Source organism: Phascolarctos cinereus, unplaced genomic scaffold (genome assembly GCF_003287225.1).
Source record: "Phascolarctos cinereus isolate Bilbo 61053 unplaced genomic scaffold, phaCin_HiC Scaffold_4;HRSCAF=312, whole genome shotgun sequence".
In the NCBI taxonomy this organism is placed as follows: domain Eukaryota; kingdom Metazoa; phylum Chordata; class Mammalia; order Diprotodontia; family Phascolarctidae; genus Phascolarctos; species Phascolarctos cinereus.
Window position 1 is genome coordinate 490,595,293 of NW_027555847.1, and position 19,768 is coordinate 490,615,060.

The 19,768-nt window shown below is 37.5% G+C and overlaps 1 protein-coding gene across 2 annotated transcripts in view; it reads left to right on the forward strand.

The window, feature by feature from the left end:
* Positions 1-19,768, forward strand: part of KLHL14 (kelch like family member 14) — a 139,449-nt gene that overhangs the window by 23,581 nt on the left and 96,100 nt on the right. For both annotated transcript variants that reach the window (XM_020992575.2, XM_078153443.1), the window contains exon 3: positions 11,182-11,303. In XM_020992575.2, the coding sequence (XP_020848234.1) occupies positions 11,182-11,303 (122 nt within the window). The remainder of the gene's footprint in view (positions 1-11,181; positions 11,304-19,768) is intronic.

A 19,768-nucleotide genomic window follows, 5' to 3' on the forward strand; every position in this document is an offset into this window, starting at 1 on the left:
TCCATTCTAGATCAGTTACTCTGTGGGTTACTATTTTCCCCAGAATTTAAATAAAGGCTCAATCTAAAAGTTCCCATTCACGTTTTTTCCAGATCTTCACCTCATAAAATATTCCATTCTCAGCATGAAGTCAACTATCTACTATACAAAAAAAGATACTAATGAAATGGGACTATTCTTTAGGCTTCTCTGTACCATTCTGCTAAAGTACGAACAGTGAAGAAAGGGAACGTGGATGACATATGGCTTTTGCATAATAGCAAACTGGTCATAGTTTTCAAGCATGATAAAAATCATAGCACTATCTTCATTCCTCTATTTTCTGCATCCATAAGGGGCAGAGAAGGGAATAAACATTTATCAAGTGCCTGCTATGTGCCAAGCACTGTGCTAAGAACTTTACAAATATCTCATTTGATACCTACCATAACCCTGAGAGGTAGGTGTTGTTTTCTACAGTTAAGGAAACTAAGGAAAACAGAGGTCAAGTGACTTACCCTGGGTCACATAGGTAGTGAATTTTGAGGACAGACGTGAACTGAGGTTTTCCTGATGCCAGCCCAGCACTGTCTCCTCTATGCTACCTAACTACTTCATAACCATAAGCACAGTATAAGATAAATATGTATCTGTCTCATTTATATCTTCTACCCTCAAGTTTTGTTTGTGTTTATCAGATGATATATGGAATAAAATAGCTTATTTGGGGGTTATTTCTCTTCAGTATTAATGTTCTAATGTTAACAAGAAGATAGTTCACATTTTGTAAAGTGCGCTTGTTGAAATTGGAGTATAGATAAGAAGCATATTTTAAAATTACTCATCAAAGTAAGTCCATATAAGGTGATAAAAGAAATCAATCAGTGAATCTAGTGGAAAACAGGCTGCAAGGAATGTGATTTTGTATCTTTCACCTTGCCTTTCCATTGGTTTCTTGGGAGACTCCTTAGGGCATGTGCAGGCCAGTGATACTTTGGTTTATATTAGCAGTAGAGCTGTGTTCTACCTCTTAGTGATAAATATAGCAAAACAAACACATGATAATAGCTTGAAATATGAGTGAGTAGGACTCATAAACATAGATTGGATCAGTACAAATACTAGTGGTGTAATTGTTATTTAAACTCTTTGTAAGATTGGCTGAAATATAAGAGTGTTCCTATAGGGTATATCTTCCAGTTTCTGGAAGTCTTCTGGAAGTTGAGATTAGAATGAGAGAAAAGAAAATGTAAGGATTCCAGAGACTGACTCCCAAACAGGCACTTAGTAAAGGCTCAGGGGGCCCAGTTAATTCCAGATTAGCTGTTGCAGTTAACTTTGCTATGTAGAGATTCAAAGCTAGCTAGGATTTTGGGGCTAATCTTGATGCCTTTGATGGTGTTCTATTCCCCTGAAGAAAAGAAAGCAGTTGGGGAGTAACAGAATAAACTATCTCTAATTTGGACAAATTCAAGGGAAGGTTAGTTTCAATTAATGACTTCTAGGAATGTGATTCCAAGAATATTTTCATTAAATGAAAGCTTTATTAGTTCTAAGAAATGAAACTTGAATGAAACATACAAAGCACGATTATCAGTTTTTCAGATTTCACAAAGCAAGCTGTATATCTGGTAATATTGGTTAAAGAGTTAAAATTCAGAATTAGCTCAAGTTATTGAAAGGCTGAAACCAATAAGATTAAATTTAATATAGATAAAGGTAAAGTTCTCCATTGAAGTTAAAAACTATTATGCAAGCATGAGATAGGGGGTGGGGGTAGAGTAAGAGAGAACCTGACTGACACCAATTCAGGTGAAAAAGACCACAGAGTTTTAACTGATCATAAGTTTAATATAAACCAGAAGCACAACTTAGTTAACAAGAGCACTGCCATAATCTTGGACTGCCTTAACAGAAGTCTGGCATCCAAATCATAGGAAGAGAGGATCCCATTGTGCTCTATTGCTAGTAAGATCCCATTGGGAGTATTGTATTTAGTTCTGAGAACCACATTTTAAGAAGGATATTGATGTGTCCAGAAGACAACTACTCTGGTGAATGGATTTGAAATCTTGTTCTATGAAGCATAGTTGAAAGAACTGGGCATGTTCCACTTTGAGAAGACCAACAGAGACATGATAGCTGACTTTAAAAATTTGAAATATTATCCTGTCCTATTTTCCTGCAAAAGGCAAAACTATGGGGCAGCGAGGTGGTGAAGTGGATAGAGCACCGGCCCTGAAGTCAGGAGGACCTGAGTTCAAATTTGGCCTCAGACCAAACACTCGACACTTAACTAGCTGTGTGACCCTGGGCAAGTCACTTAACCCCAATTGCCAAAAAAAAAAAAAGAGGCAGAACTAGGACTTATAAGAGGAAGATAAAGTGAAGCAGGCTTCTGATCAGCATGAAACTTTAATAGACAAGTAGGTAGCAGGAAGAGAAGAAGAGAATTAGTATTTATTAAGCATCTACCATGTTCCAGGAACTATGCTAAATGCTTCACAAATATTATCTCCTTTTAACCGTCACAGCAATCCTGCAAGGTGCTGTTATTATTCTCATATTACAGTTGAGGAAACTGAAGCAAATAGAGGTTAAGTGTATTGCCCAGGGTCGCACAGCTACTAAGTGTCTGAGGTCACATTTGAACTCAGGTCTTCCTAACTCCAGGACCAGCGCCCTATCTACTATGCCATCCCCATCTAGGGAGAGAGAGACAGACAGAGATTCAGAGAGAGAGACAGAGACAGAGAGAGAGGGACAGAGACAGAGAAACAGAAAGACAGAGAGAGAGAGCAAGCACATTTATTTAAGATTAAAACTGTATCAGTGCAAGTTTTTGAGTAGACAACGGATGAACATCTGACAGAAATGTTATAAAAATAATTTCTACATTGAGTATATTCAAGTTTTGGGTGCAGTATATGGCAAGATTAGTCAATAGCAGGCATATCCAAATCAAGAAGACCTACAGCATGGGGCAAATGATCCCAGTAGAATGCCAACTCCTTTAGGGTGAAGACTTTTTGTCTTTTTCCTTTATATCTCCAGTACCTCATATGGTGTCTTATGTATAACAGATGCTTAATAAGTATTTGTTAAATGGAATTAAATTCAATCAAGGCATGTTTTAGCATCAAGCAATACAAGGAAATCCAGTCAGACAGACATCAGGGAAGGTTATGGTAGACAAAAAATAGATGGTCCAACATCTATAAGGCATTGAGTGAGGTTGGCAACATATACAAGGACTGTGGGGTTTAGCAGGATTATATTCCCCAGGAAGACTAGAGGCAATGAGGCAGAACCCCAATACTAGAGGTCCTTGAGCAAAATGAAATAGACCATGGAGTAACTAAATGAAATATATGAGTTCTTATATTTTCCTCATGTCTCAGGACAGATTGGTTCTAGAGCCGGACAAGAATTGTCTCATTATTTTAATTGCCAGGCCAGACTGATCCTAGGCCAATTGAAGGTACAGATTGTATCTCTAGTAATGGATACTACAGTGATTGACAATCAGAGAGTCAAGCTGTCATTCATTCATTCACTCAGCAAGCCTTCATTAACACCCTTCAACATGCTAGAAATCACGCTGTGTGTTGGGAATACAAATACAAAAAAGAGAAGAAGAAACAGTTGCTATCCTCAAGGAACTTACATTCTATTGGGGGAGGAAGGAACACAGATAAACACAAAATATATACAAAGTAATAGTAATAAGTGAGTGGGAACTAATGACTGAAGTAATTGGTTCTTCAACTGCAGGTAGGAATTCAGACTGAAAGTCTTCTATTTCCTTCCAAATCTGAGTTCATGATTCTGAATACATAATATAATATTTGCTTTAATGAATATATAAAATGGTTGTAATTTGTGAATCAGTTGTTTATATGCAAATAGGTGCTTCTAAAGGCTTAAAACCAGATTGCTTTCTTCAGGGGTTAAGTGGTTAAATATTCCTCTTGAAATATTTTTTCACACATTATATAGTGATTAACTTCACCCTGGCCCTTTCCCACCAGTAAAATCTAAATAAATAAATTTTTTTTGTTGTACTTAAAAGGCATATATGGTAAAGAATTTGGTCATGCTCGGAGCTTTTGGTTCATCAGTCTTTCGTCCTCTGAACCAAAGCATATATTAAAAAAAAGAGAATGTAACACGTTAAATGTGAAGATGGCATTAAGATGGAACAAAAGATACCTTTTAATTCTATGACTTTTTTAAGAAAAAAAAGTAAAGGAAGTTAAATCAAAGTTATCCAAATGGTATAGTGGAAAGAACATTGGATTTGGAATTAGTGGACCTGAGTTCAAATGCTGATTCTACTACTCCAAAGGTTCTTAACCTAGGGTCTGGGGTCCATGACACGTACACCCCCCCATGATCTATGGATAGATTTCAGGGGGTCCATGAATTTGAAGAGAAAATTTGTACCTTCATTTTTCCTAATATCTAACTAAAATTGATTATTTTCTAAATTATTTAAAAACATTATTCTGAGAAAAGGTTTGTTTGTTCATAGGCTTCACAAAACTGGCCACAAAGATAAAAAAAAAAGAGTTCCACAAAAAAAACCCCTTAAAATCCCTGACCTGCTTGCCATCCATACACAAACTGCTGTATGTGCTGGACCTCAGTTCCTTATTTGTAAACATGAGGGATTTGAACTGGATGATTTTTGAGGACCCATCTATGACTTCGTTAACACTGACTATGAAGGAAGCCATAAATTGCTTGTTTCTTCAACCACTTGCCATCTCCATGTCTTAGGCTGAGGAATTATGGGCTCGGTGGAACTGTAATGGGGAGTCCCTCTGCTACTATTCACTGGGGGCCAAACTCCCCTCTTGTCTGAGTAGGTGTATTCTCTAACTCTTGAGAACTATTTGAGAAGATGGAAGCTCCATGAGGTTAGGGGCTGTAGCCCTTAAATATTTTCAGTGTTCATTACTAAAGGTACAGCCTCTACCTTAGGTTTAGTCTTGCCTCAGGCTGTGGGACCATTCTGGCTCAAGGTATGGGAGTAAATGCAGAGATTAGAGGCTGTAATTTATCTGAACTCAGAACCTAGCATAGTATATAGTAGAATGTTTATTTAATTGAATAAAATCTGTGAAACACTACAATAAAATTTTAATAATTTCACAGTTTCATACATGGATATTACTCTTCCAAAGATTTTTTCATACACAGCTTTGTTAAAATTTCTTTAGGATATGGTAGTTATTGTCTATTTTTGTATAGCAAATCAGTTGAAAGTGAGAATTCTTGGACTCTACCTTCTTAATCTACATATTACTCTTTTCATGGGGCTTTCAAACAAAAGCATATTCTCCAAGTAACAGGATGACAATCAGGGATTCAGTATCCAATACACAATTATTATGATCTGTCATTATTGCAATTGTCATTATTGTAATTGCACATTGTCAAACTAATGGGATGCTTTTTATAGGGATTACTCACACACATAACTTCTAAGGAATAACTGAATAATAACGCATATGAGGAGCCAATATCATATTCACATTAAATTACAAAAAGTAATTTTTTTTCCCTTAGGATCTTCCTAACAATAAGAATTGTTGAATACAGTCCATTAGAACCATATATTTATCCCAAAGATCAAAGAATCACTTACATTCCTTTCCAGTGAGCTCATGGACTTAAATTTACTATCTGAATGTACATATCTCTGTTAGAAGAAAGCTCAAAAGGCAAAGAGTTTTGGGTTTGTTTTTCTTTGGAATTGATTAAAATGATAAATGCCTCAGATCAGATAACTTGATATATTGGATATAATGTGATGTGTTGGAGATATCCTTTTAAATTTAACATTAAATTCATGTAAGTCTTTGAAAATTTGGAAAGTACAGCAGTTTCCTCTTTTTATCCTTGTTATCTTTTCTCAGCTTTATAATATAGAAATTTTATTTAAATGTGAAGCCCTTGGTAAACAGTAAGCTGTTCAAAATTGAGTTGTGTTCAATCAAATGTTGTTAACATTTTGTGTCATGGCCCCCTTTTGCAGCCTGGTGAAGCTTATAGATTCCTTCTCGGAATAATGTTTTTAATGTCATAAAATAAGATACATAGGATTACGAAGGAAACCAGTTATTGAAATCAATATGGAAATATTTTTTACAAACAAGTTCAAATTCACAAGATTCTAAGTTGAGAAACCCTGTGTTAAGTCTAGCTTTGCATTTTCTCTTGGTTCCTGTGTGATTTCAAGTATATTTTTTTCCCCAAAAGACAAAATTTATTGTGAATTTAGAGTTAAATGTGAAAGTTGTTAATATATGAGAAAATTTCAGTTTCACGTTTTAAAAAACTAATCCATGAAAATAAAGTCAAATGTTTATCTGAGTAAGTGATAAGACAGCAATACAAAAGACTTGGAGTTAACAACTTATTTGTTCACTAGGAATGACCATGATAACAGACTTGGAGCTTCACTTTACATGACCACTTGTTAGATAATGCAATCATCCTTAACGAGAGAAAAAAAATACTTTTTACACACATGTTGTGTAAGTCTTGTGTGCCCTTTCTTCATTACAGGTCTTGCTGTGGAAGCCAGGATGGTTCAGGGGATTGATTGGTGGTGGAAATATGAAGTCTTTCATTGCCATCTTATCTGTTTGAATCCTGTCCTTGTTGGTAGTGACTGGGAGTTGCTACCATTCGCCAGCTGTTCAGTGACTTATGTGAAATGAGATGGTGGTCTCAGTCCAGTTCTTAGAGGACAGATGGCAATAATTGGCTGTTTCAGCAGAGAGGCCAAGGATCAAATGGACACAAAGACTAGATCCTTTCCCCTAATCCTTATAAATGATCTCAAAATTGCAGACTTTTTAGAGCTTGAAGGGACCTCAGCAGCCATCTAAGCCAAAGCAAACTCTTAAGGAATATCTACTCTCATACACCTGACAAGTGTGTGGAGACTTTCAAGGAAGTGGAAACTACCACTTTTATGGCAGGTTATCCTATTCTTAGATAGTTAAAATTGCTCACAAGTTTTTCTTGACATAATCTGCCTCTTTGTAGCTTCTATCCACTGCTCCTGGTTTCAACTTCTGAAACAAAACAAATCTAATCCCTCTTCCACAAGACAACCCTTCTAATATCTGAAGACAGTTATTATGTCTCTCTTGATCTTTTATTCTATTGTTTAGCACCCTAAGAAGCACTGGATCTTTTCATCCGTTTTGTGTCCACTATATATCTTCCCCAAATAGAAAGTGAGTTCCTTGAGAGCAAAGCTTATTTTGATTTTCTATTTTTCCCAAGCATGGAACAAATGTTTTTTCATTCATTCATTCATTCAACCATGCATTCATGCACTCATTTATGGACTCAAAATGGACATTGTCCAGATTATCAGAGCCCTTAAATGATGCCACACAGAATGGAATATAATATTCCACATATGTTCTGATTTTTAGTGCATAGTGCAGAGGGATTGTCAATTCCTTGAGCTAATCTCGTCTTTTTGAAGGCCAAGATACCACATTAGCTTTTTAAAAAGATTCCCATTTCACACTATTGATTAATACTGAGCTTGCAAAATGCTAAAGCTGTCAGAACTCCTTCAGCAAAGGGCTGTCTAACCATGCCCCTACAATCTTTTTTTTTAAATCTATCTATTTTTTTCCCTTTCATTTCAGAACTACTTTCACATATGCTATCTCTTGATTGATTGGTTATTCTCACAACATCCCTATGAGGTAGACTGGGGACAGCCATATTATCCCCATTATGCAGATGAGAAGACTGTAGCACAGTGATCTTAGCACTAGAAGTAATGTAGTTACGATAAAATTGGTTATATAACTCAAGTGACCTAACTGGTCTAATGCTCTTTCCACCAGACTGTGTAATATCACTATTGAATAATACCTAAATACAGAGATATACATAAAATCAGGAAAGTATCTAATGTAATAACTTATTTATACATAACAGGTGCCTAAGTATTCAATTGATTTTGAACCTAAATGTAAGACTTTACTTTATTCCTACCGAAGTCCATCACGTTAGATTTAATCCAGTGTTCTAGCCTGCCATCCCTTTTTTGGTTTTGGATTCTGTCATCCAGTGTCCTAACTATTCTAGCATCATATCAACTTCAAATTCTTTGAGGTTATGGTTGGAAAAAAATATTGGTTGTAGTATAGGGGAAGTGGGCCTCGTAATTGCTTTATTCATTTTTCTGTATCTGAAAACCACAAGTCTCCCTTCCCATATTACCCATATAGTATATTTCAAGAATATAACCTATGGCCTAAACTCATTTGCTCCCTGATGCTTTATTGGGGTGTCGGGGTAATCTTGGATTCTCTAAGACTATGCTGCCAGAGTACAAGCCTGGGCAGATCCTGCCTGGCGGGAAAGGCTTTTGGAACAGGCCAAGTGACAGATGGAGCAAATACTCTTATCGATAAAATGACAGTTCCTGTTAAGTAATGAACCATTTTTGTAGGGGGAGGGGGAGGCAGAATCAAACCTGTGATTTCATCCATGTGGAGAATGCCTGATGTGAAAACTCATTCCACCAGTGCAGATTGGCAACTCATTTTTACTTTAGGAAGGTAGATCTTCCTGGTTCTCAGGCTGGCCTTTTTATCTACTATACAGGGCTACCTCTCAATGAAATCATGATATAGCAGAAAGAGCACTGAACTTGGAATCATATGATTTGAGTTTTATTCAGAGTTCTGCAACCTACTAGTTGGGGATCCTTGAGTAAGCCATTTCCTCTTTACAGGCCTTAGTTCACTCTTATGTAAAATGAGGGCGTTGGATTGGATGATTTCAAAATCTTGGAAATCTCTTCCAGCTCTAGATCCATGATCCATGACACACATATATATACATACATACATATATGTATGAACTATTGAATACATCATATAATATATTCAATATATTATATATATTACATTTATATATCAGTGACTGAGTGATACTGTTATTGCTCTGAACATGCTTATATGTATGACTTTCGTCCAAGTGCAATGAGTAGATATTGTGTTTACCCTCAGCTCTGGCTATGCCTATATGAGAGGCAGTGACATTCACAAAACTGGGCCAAACTAATATTCAGTTGACCTGATCTCTCTATACATGGTGCAGTTGAAAGCAATCCCAAAGAATCGTTAGATATGACCATGGCCTTCTGTATACATAACTAGCTAGCATGACCAAAAATATGCATAATATTTGGTAACAAATCTGTTGCCATCCAGAAAATTCTTGTAGGCCACAAGCCCCTAATAAAAGCGTTGCAAATAAAGAGATGATGGTTCATTAATGTGTGTCATAAGACCTTCCTAGACTTCCTACTAGGGTATGGATCGTCACCATTGCCATGGCACTATTGGAACATAACAGTATTTTAGAGCAAAGACCATTTGCTTGTTCTTATTGCCTTTGATCCCCAGTGCCACATGTTATGTCTTGCACATAGTAGGCAATTTATAAATGCCCTTTGGATTGGTCCCAGTCTAAAGACAGTTGAAAACTCATTACTCAAGTATTTATAAAGGATTCCTGGAAGATTCTTTTGCCCAAATGCATCACTTAGGTGTCAATAATAACCTCAACACAGTCCATTGGAGAGCCAGTGTAGCCTTCTTGAGCATTAGCCTGTTTTAGAAAGAGGACAATGTCTGTACATGAATGGTAAAGCTACTTCTCTGGAGATGCATCACTATCCATACAGATTCTGCAGGGAGATTTTTTTTTTCCTGCTGAGGAGTGCATGCTGCCTTCAATGACACTGAAGCCTCATTAAAGGAGTCTTGCTTCCTTCCTTCCTTCCCAGGGAATTTTCATTAACTGTGTTAAGTTGGCTTCCCAAATGTTAAGTTCTTAACCAACAAATGGTGGCTATCTGGTAGGGGCATATTCCACCAAATGTCCTTGAAATGGCAAAACAGGGCTGGAAAATAGAAATGAAGATGCTGAGCTGAGTGTAGGATCACCATCATACTTATGAGTGAATCTTTTTTTCATGGTTCTCTCCCTTTAGATTTGATCACTTTTAGGCTTTAGTGGAACTGAAAAGTTCAATTATATGTAAAGTGACTGTTAAATCAGCAGGACCCTTGTAGGGGTCTGAGCCTACCCTCCCTTCTTCAATTGCAAGTGTGCTAAATCCATTAATGTTACAAAGGAATGTACATCCATCAGGTATAGTGGTGGAGGCCAGGGTGCATATTATAGCTTTTACTGCATATGAGACATTGCAGTCCTGTTCTTAGGAACTGCCAGGCAGATTGGGAATCACAGTCACGGTTAATAGCAGCGAATTGCCAGCTCTTGATGGGTGGGTAGTCACTCCTTTCAGTGGTTGCCCCCTGGGGGAGAAGGTAGAAAAACAGAGGGAGGGAATTAGAGTGACTTTGCACAGCTGAGCAGGTTCATGCCGCCGGATCCGTGGCAAGCATTGGCAGGGCTCCACTCTGGGGAGGCTCACAACAACATCACAGTCTCATTTTTACCAATTGGTGTTGCTATATAGCCAGTGGTGCACAGGGGGAGAGCAAGAAGAGAAGGGGGGTGGTGTGGGCTGGGGAACAGGATGGAAAGTGGGGAGAGAGGAAGGAAGGCGGGATTCTGGGCTAAATTAAACAAACAAACCAACTACATGTTAAAAGTGTTTAACCCAGAACCATTAGCCTGGTGCTACTAATTGTTCTCAACTAGTATTTTAAGTTCAATGTGTGATTAAAGAGTTGGCTCACAAACTCTCTGCATAACCTTAATTTTTTCAAGGTTCTTTGAGTGTAGAATGGCTTATAATAATGATTTTGACTAATACGATTTTTGACATGCAACTTTAATGCTTAACCTTAGTACAACTCCAGAGCATTTCATGTGTATTCAGCTGTAAAGAGTGATGATTTAAAGGGATAATATAAGAAAAAGGTCGTTCTAGAATGAACCTCTAACAAATTGCATAAGGGAAGCTTATTATTCCATGAGTAGAGGGATATGCAGCTTTTCTGATCATTTTTCTGCTTGGTTCAAAAAATTGTTGAGACATGATTGGGGAAAGAAATAGGAAAAAATGAATAGAATTCTGCAAGCAAGGAACATTCTTTTGATGGTTATGATTTTGTTGCCACTAAAAATATTCTACGATAATGTGGTTATTCATCTCCTCTCTTGTTTTGGGTGAAGAATTCGCTCCAACAAGAAAATGCTGTTATTGGTTGGAGGATTGCCTCCTGGACCGGACCGGCTTCCCAGTAACTTGGTTCAGTACTATGACGATGAAAAGAAGACGTGGAAAATACTGACAAGTGAGTGGTTTTGTTGATTCATTTATTTATCCATTTATTTATCTTGGGTTAGCTTTGTCTTGATGAATTGGAAAACACGGTTAATCAAATTAGACGTTTTATTGATTAGTTATCCTTAAGAGATGTGTTTATGTATCACAGGGGACTTCTCAGTAAGAGAATAAATTAAGATTCTTGAGGTTGCCAATTTGATCATAGAATGGGCCTAAATTAAATCTGGCCAAAAATCACTGCTTGAGTTTTTGTTCAAAGCAAACTTTTAAGGCATTTTGCAATCCCCAAAGAATAAAATCACTTAATTATTTTAAGAAAGTCTTTCTCTGTGAAATTTCCTAAATCAAAACAGCCCATCTAACCTGTGGTCTCCAAGCTTCAGTTAGTTTGTGTTTAACTTTGTTTTTTCTCTTTTAGTCACAATCTGTAGATTCTGTTCATCAGTGGTATTAGCCTACAGCTTAGGTGGACAAATGTATTCCAGGCACCTCCCAACTACAATAAATTGTGCTTGCAAACTTTACCTAAGATTTCCCCTGCCCTTTCCTTAAATGGTGATTGTGTTTTGCAGCAAGCCTTTTGCCTTGGGCATTGAGATTTGAAACTTATCGTTATATTGGTTACAGTTCCCAGTCTGATTCAGTCATGGAATCAAAATTATCGTTTCTTGAGTGCAGCAGGCTGTGTGCACTAGTCCCATTGAGGGTAAAGTGGCAGCATTGGTCAATAAAACTAAATTTTAACTGTCAAAATTGCCCAGAGCTGCATAGATAAAATAATAAATGAGCAATTTTGATCCATAAATCAAAGCCATGCTTTTAGAACTGGTCAACTGGTGGAAGTTAGATTTTCTTATAACATGCATTTTTAATGAGTGAGATGACTTGTAAATATATATGTATATATATATACATATATATGTGTATATGTACATACATACATATGTGTGTGTGTGTGTGTGTATGTGTGTGTAGAGAGAGAGAGAGGAGTTTCTTGTCCAGTTTCCAAAAATGTTTTAAGGAAATAGAAATGTGAAAGGAATTTGTCCTAAGAATAGGAGTGGAGCAAAGACTACTGTTGTGTGGTGCTTGAAATAATACATTTCTGAGCTGGTTTACTACCCCAGTGAAGCTGATAGTAGCATCGGCCAAGAGCTGCAGTGAGAAGACTCCCTGGGTACCCATATGCTATGGAAGGAGTAGATGATGTGGTGTAACAGCAGCAAGATTAAGGACAAGGAACAAAGAACGACAATTTAGAGAAATCTTAGCATTGTCTTTATTCTAGTTATAATATGGTTAATCACAGCTTGAACAAGTAAATTCATGGCGAATCCATACTTTTAATGAATTTTCAGGAATATAAAGAAAATGAGTCTTTTTTTCCTGATTCTTGATCAAGAGAGAGAAGTAAGCAGACCTGGAGATAGCAAGCAAGAGAGACAAAGAAAGAAACAAGGAAAAATAGAAATGGTGGATAAAGGACCAAGAGACAGGGATTCAATTCAACCCATTTCCCAGGTCTTCCTGGCTTAAGTCCAACTGTATGCCCATCCGCAGTAGGTGAGGTCCTCTCTGCTCTTTTTTAAAGCCTGCTGTTTTAATTGTTCCCAGATTTAATAAGGATATGTTTACTTTGACTCCACTAAAACCCTCCTCCAGTGCCTCATTGTGATTTAGATGTGTTTCCTGGCTTCTTGAAGATACACTAGCAGAGCTCAACCTTGGGCAGGCTCTACAAAGTTGAAAAGGCTTCAAGTATAAACCTGGTGATGGGATTTATGCCTATCATCCAAAGACCAGACTAGCTCAGTTCAGAGGCTAATATTACACCAGGTTCATCCCATGACTTCTGGTGGCAATAGTCTTCAAAAACTGTCTGTGATGTCACTGAGGGGTAATCCATATTGTCACAACCATGGCTCCTGGAAGCTTTCGCATATAAGAAGTCATCCCTGTTCCCTTCTTGTGTCCCTGTCTAGGGTATATTCCACGTGTGTTGGAGAATCAAACACTTTAGGCAGCAAATACAATTTTATTCTTTATAGTTCTGTAAACAAAAGGTCCTTTTCTTAGGGTTGAGCATATTTCTGCTGGTATTAGCCAAGAATCAAGAAGTTTTTAAAAAAAAAAAAAGGACAAGATTTTTTTGAATGAATTTGCTAAAGCTGAAATGTGAGGGAAATAAACATGTTAATGAATAAAATATGAAAAAGGACTTATAATAGTAAGCTATTCAGAGATCTTTTTTACACTGTAAGAATTGCTTATCCAAAGCAGTGCTATAGTTTTGGAAAAAATGAATACTCTGCCTACACTGTTGAATTCTAGCCCTCCAGTTGTATTTACATAGTCCAAAGTGAACAGGAGATTTCATAGTCATTTGTTTTCTCCTTCAACAAACACTTACTAAACGTCTCCTATACGAAGAACATTCTCCCAGGTGCTAGGGAAAATAAAGTTTAGATATGACAATGTCTCTGCCTTTATAGAGTTTCCAGTCAAGGGGAAGGGTAAGAAAAGCATATGATCTAGTCAAGATGAGACAAGCACCATAATCCACAATAATACATTATAAGTGCATCAGACAGTTATAGACATAGTGGTATTTAAAGTCCAAAGGGGAAGGTCATTAGGGACCTTATTATATTTGCTTGATTAGAAAGCCAATCTGGCTAGTTCATACTGCAAATTGGAAGGAGTGTCACTTGGGGGGAAGGGAGTGTTGTGGAAATCAGTTTATTTGATCCGACTATCTTTGCTAATTAAATTAACTAGGTAACTGCCAAATCTGTTTCACTTTGGACCATACAGAACTGACTGAAGAATGTGTGGCTCAAAGGACTGAAGAATGAACTAAAGCATTCTTTAAGTTGCATCTTGGATTCAGAAGGAGTATTAGTGATTGAAGAACTTGTACTCACTGTAACTGTACTAGAATGCCAAAGCCATGCTGAGATTTACCCAAGTCTGAGAGTAGTCAGGGAGTTCTTTGAAAGGGCATTGGGGGTAGTAGTGAGTACAGGGAGACAGACCTGCACTTGGCTCTGCTCAGGCATGTACTAGCTGATGAATCAAACTGGGCCGCAGGCCAACTGTGACCTTGGAGGTTGAGTGAGAAAGTAACCTATTGGGTATGAAGTAACCCTTAGTCCCTGCCACAGCGTCTGGTCATATTCCCTTTGAAAGCTTTGCAAAACTTGCAGACCCATGTGAATACTGTGTATATATGGTATTTGATTCATCAGAGAAATGACACAGGCCACTTTGAGTAGTCATGCACATCCATACATGCACACACATCAAATAAGTGCTTTGAAAACATTAAAGTATAATGTCAGCTATTATTATCATTATGATGATTATACTGAAGTAGGGGAGATGCTCCTAATGATCTGATTGGAAGAATATTGGATGATTTTTTTTTTGAGCATAAGGGTGACAAAGACTGCATACTTTTTATGTTTTAGAAGCATCATTAAACCCAGGGAAGCATGGTATGATGGTAAGAATGTTGGGCTTGGGATCAAGAGAGACTTGGATGTGAATCTTGCCTTGGATATTACTAGTTTTGAGATCGTAGACAAATAAATCCCTTAGCCCTCTTCATTTACTCTTCTGTAAAAGGATAATAATATGGACAGTAAGTATTTCACAGGGCTATAATGAAGATTGAATGCACTTGTGAGAATTTTGAGATCCTCAATGTATTGTATACATGTTAGCTATTGTCATTATGTCAAAATTAATTAAATGGAGCCTTACTGAGGATGGACTTTTGGAATACAAGTAAAACTTTAGTTAGTCATCTAGTTCTTTGGTCTCTACAAAATAACCAGCTAAGGTATTCCACCCTCCCATCCCCCTGCCCCCCTAATTGCCTGGTATACTTAGCAACGTAATCAGAGTCCAAGTTTTCTTTCTGGCCCTACTACAACTTCACCACATGTCCTTGGACGAAATCATTAAACTTTGCAGTATGGAATAGAGGTCCACAGCGCTAGTTTCTCTTGCCAAACACTATCAGAATGACATTGAGGAATAATGAGTAAAAATTACTATAAAATCCCATTTGCAACTACAGAGTACTCAATATTAATAATAAATGAGGCATTGTGGTCTCTTTGCCTGCTAATACCTGTAAGAGAGAATTTGCAATGTTCTTTCATTCTTTTCAGTTAAACTTTTTGTTTTGTTTTTGCATTTCAGTTTCCCATGTCACCCCCAAATTATTATAAAGCAGAACAGGAGATATGAGTACTAATATGACTAGGGTACAATATGCTTTCTACTCATTCCAATAAAATAGGCCATGGTGCAGTTGTATTCAACCTTACAGGGACAGTCAGAGATCAGCACCATGATTTCAAAGCTCAAAATTATTGGGGCTACCCAGTAATTTAGAAATGAATCCTTGCATGCTGCCCACATGGGACACAGACAAACTGTACCCTGGCATGGCCAATAGTAAGAGATCATAGACTATGCTAAGGATTGGATTCTTCTTTCTACTCCATTCTTATTCTCTTGCCCTCCATGTCCTTTACAAGAGTGAGGAAAATATGCTCTTTCTAGAGGGAAGGGGAAATATTTCTCAAGTGTTAGTTTTCCTACTTCTGTGACAGAATAGGAAATAAGAATATAAGATGTTTATTTTTATAATATACACATTTTTTCAAAATGTTGAATGTGTATTTTTGTCCCCTCATGCTAATTTGTCAAGTTTACCTTTCACATCATTAAGAATTCCAGTGGTGCTATTAATTCAATTTTATTCAGTAAATATTTATTAGGCATCTACTATATGCAAGGCATCATGCTAGGCACTGAGGATGCAAAGACAAAAAAAACCCTAAAAAACAATTCCTGCCCTCAATAGGGCAATTCCTGCCCTATACTCTAAGCAAAGCCTCATATTCCAAATATGTTTTCCTTCTTGGCCTTAGTTTCCTTTTTTAGCAGCAAAAGGAAATGATTGCCCTAAAAGATAGGCAACATGGTATTATGGAAAGAGTAGGGGATTTTTGAGTCACAAGACCTGGGTTTGAATTCTGGCTCTACTTAATCTGTCTATCATTATGCTATCGGTCTCATTTTCATCATCTGTAAAATAAGGGGGCAGAACTAGATGACCCCTAAGGTGCCCTTCAGCTCCAATATTCTCTGATACTCTTAACAGTCCTAAATCTTGGGGCAGCTAGGTCACGCAGTGGATAGAGCACCAGCCCTGGATTCGGGAGGACCTGAGTTCGAATGTAGACTCAGACACATAACACTAGCTCTGTGACCCTGGGCACTTGACCCCATTGCCTAGCCAAAAAAAAAAAATCCTAAATCTGGCTTTTTGAGGAGTCAAAAAGAGTGCCTTTTTTTTTTCTTTTTCACTCCTGATTTTAAGCTTTCTTCTCCCCTCTAGTTCAAGTGCTTAGGGCCTCCTTTTTTTTCCCTTTTTTTTTGTGGGGGTTGAGAGGATGGCAGATGTATGCAGGAGAGACTTTTTTCACATCCCATAAACTATCTGATCTATTCTAATATGCTTTGCCTCTGTCAGAGAATGTAAGTCTTGTTCTAGAGTTCTGTTCATTATTTTAAGGAGAGATACAAAGAAGGCAAAGCTAATCAGACGTACTCTTATAGGTATAGTGTTGATGAATCAAATATTGTCTGAAATATTAAGGTATGACATCCTTATAAAGAGAGGCAATGTGACATAGTGGATAAAGCACCAGTCTTGCAATTGGGAAAACCTGGGTTCAAGCCCCATCTCTGACACCTTGGGCAAGGTACTTAACCCCTTAATGCTCTAGATAATTCTCTAAGGGTATAAATCTCAGAGAAAGTGCTGACTTTGATCGGTAAGTGGAGTTTCTTCATCTGGAATTTCTCTGTACCACTGAAAATCAGAGGTCTGGTCTCTTTTACTTAATATAATGCAAAGATCTCAAAATTGGGGTAGCCAAACTCCCAACTGGGGAAAGAACAAGATTAAAATGTAAGTGGGAGATATTTAACAAAATAACTAAAAGTGAAATGCAACATGGATAATGTTAAGTTGTGGTGTCATTTATATGTACCTTTCAGGGATGCATTTCTGTTTCATTTTGACACCATTGGTATAATGTGCAAACTTGGCAACATGAAAATTTAAGCTTTAAGATAGCCTAAAAACTCTGTAAATGTTGAAGTTTTGTGTTTTGAAAATGTGGTGCTAAGAACTGCAGAAAATATCAGGATAAACAAGTCATGATGCTTGCCTTTGAGGAGTTTATATTCTGGCAGAGAAGATATATGCATACACACATATAGACATATGTACACACATATGTGTGTATATATATATGTGTGTGTGTGTATATATATATATATATAAATACACACATACATATACAGGAAGATAGCAATAGTACAAAGTATGTAAGTGCCTAAGAAAGATGATGAAAAAGAACTTTAAAAATAGCATTGTTAGGGGTTTCTTCTCACTAGTGAATAAAACAAGAAGCAAGAGAAGAATGGGGCATAAAGGGGAATCAGTCGTTATACTTGACCTTATACTATGACCTTTACCTCATAGGACTCACCAGTGTGCAGTGCAGTAGGTCACATATGGCCATCATAAGTGTTGATTATTCAAGGACTAATAATCCAGTTTAAATGATACTGACCGATTTTCCTTTTTGATCGTTTGGACGCCCTTTTGGCTATTTTCTTTATTAGTATTTCCAGCAGAGCACAGGTCAGGAAAGGGTGAGCTGTTGAAACTCAAATTAGTCAACTGCTGTTACTTGTTAGCAGCTGTTGTGATCATTTGGTAATGGTTGGAATTGTAAACAAATGAATCTATAGAGGCTTGGAGATTTTCTTTACACCATTCCTTTTCCTAAGATAAATTATTTGAATTGAATTGGATTGGATTCACAGGGGTAGTAAAGAGTACCTATAGATGTTATTATTTTTTACAGGCAACTCAGAAAGGCACTTGAATCCACAAGAGTAGAAGTCTGAAGATGTCCGAAAATAATCAGACATGTTCTCAGAATTGGATGGAGGGAAAAGATGCCCTCTATTTTGAGTGTCTGGATTAAAATGCTATGCAAACGATAAAAAGATTTAGTACAGTAGCACTGCATCAGGCCTCTTTGCTTAGGTTAAACTCTGTTGGTTTGGCTTGCAGAGTAATTGTTTTGTGGCCCATAGACAAAAGAGAGACAAAGAAGAAGGAGGAGAGGGGGTGAGGGAAGGAGAGAGAGAGAGAGAGAGAGAGAGAGAGAGAGAGAGAGAAGAGAGAGAGAGAGAGAGAGAGAGAGAGAGAGAGAGAGAGAGAGAGAGAACATTGTATGTGGATTTCTTTTTTAATATGCTACCATCTAATTTTACCTTCAATGAGCTCAATTCTAATTTGAGATACATGGCTGCACATTGCTATATATCTTGAAATACATGCTACTGTGCATTCATGCACCAGTACATTAGTGGATTCTTCATAGATTTTTTTTTTCAAATGTGTGTGGTGGTCTTTTAAAATACTGCATTTCAAGTAAGTAGGAAGTCTATAAAACATAACTAGGTTTATTTGGCCAGCCCACTTTTATCTTTAGTCTATACCCTTTCTGAATTTATTGTTCTTTCTGAAAAGAGTACACTGATCTCCCAGAAATGGTAAAGGCTTTCATAATCCTTTGAGAACTCGGTGGCAGGTGCATAGTCACTTCAGCTGCTGGAAACTTCATTTCCTACACAGAGTGAGACTTTGGACTCATTCTTCCAGAACAAGACCAGTAGCTTCTCTTCCTCAGGGTACTATGGACCTCAAGGGTTAGAGTGTATCTTTCTCTAATGCTAGTTGCTAGAGCCGTTATTCTGGTGTGTTCTTTTCACTGTTAACCACCAGCAATTACTGACCCAGGTCCATTTAACCCAACATCAGTTAGCTTTTACAAAGGGGTATTTGCTGCAAAGCACAAATATCCCCCTACCTGAGACTTAAAGGCAAATATCCTCTATGTTATCTTGGTCCCTAGGGAGAGTGGGCTCAAACTTTGCAAGGGCTACTCTTGAACATTTGTCCCACCCAGTCCACTTCTAAATGTGATGTAACCTCCAAATGAGTCCCTGTCTCAGCCACCACCATACAGGGTCCTTCAAGTTATCCTTCCAAGTCTTGCTGCTAGGCTTGCTAGCTACAAAATCCACCGCAAATCCACTAATCTACAAAATCTACAAGATGGACCCCAGTTCCTAGTCCTCTGGTTACTCACCTTTCTGACCTTCGGAAGCTCACAAAGCCTTAGCTATCTGCCCCACTCCTTCAAAAGCAGAAAGAATCTATATGACAGAGATAAAAACAGCAGCATCATATGATCAGAGTCTGCATGTCGGTGGCCCTAGTTGGGAGAGAAAAAGGCCTAAGACCTCTTTCTTCACTCAGAAGTTTACAGTGGTCCAAGTTTACACTCGATCACAGCCAGGCAGGAA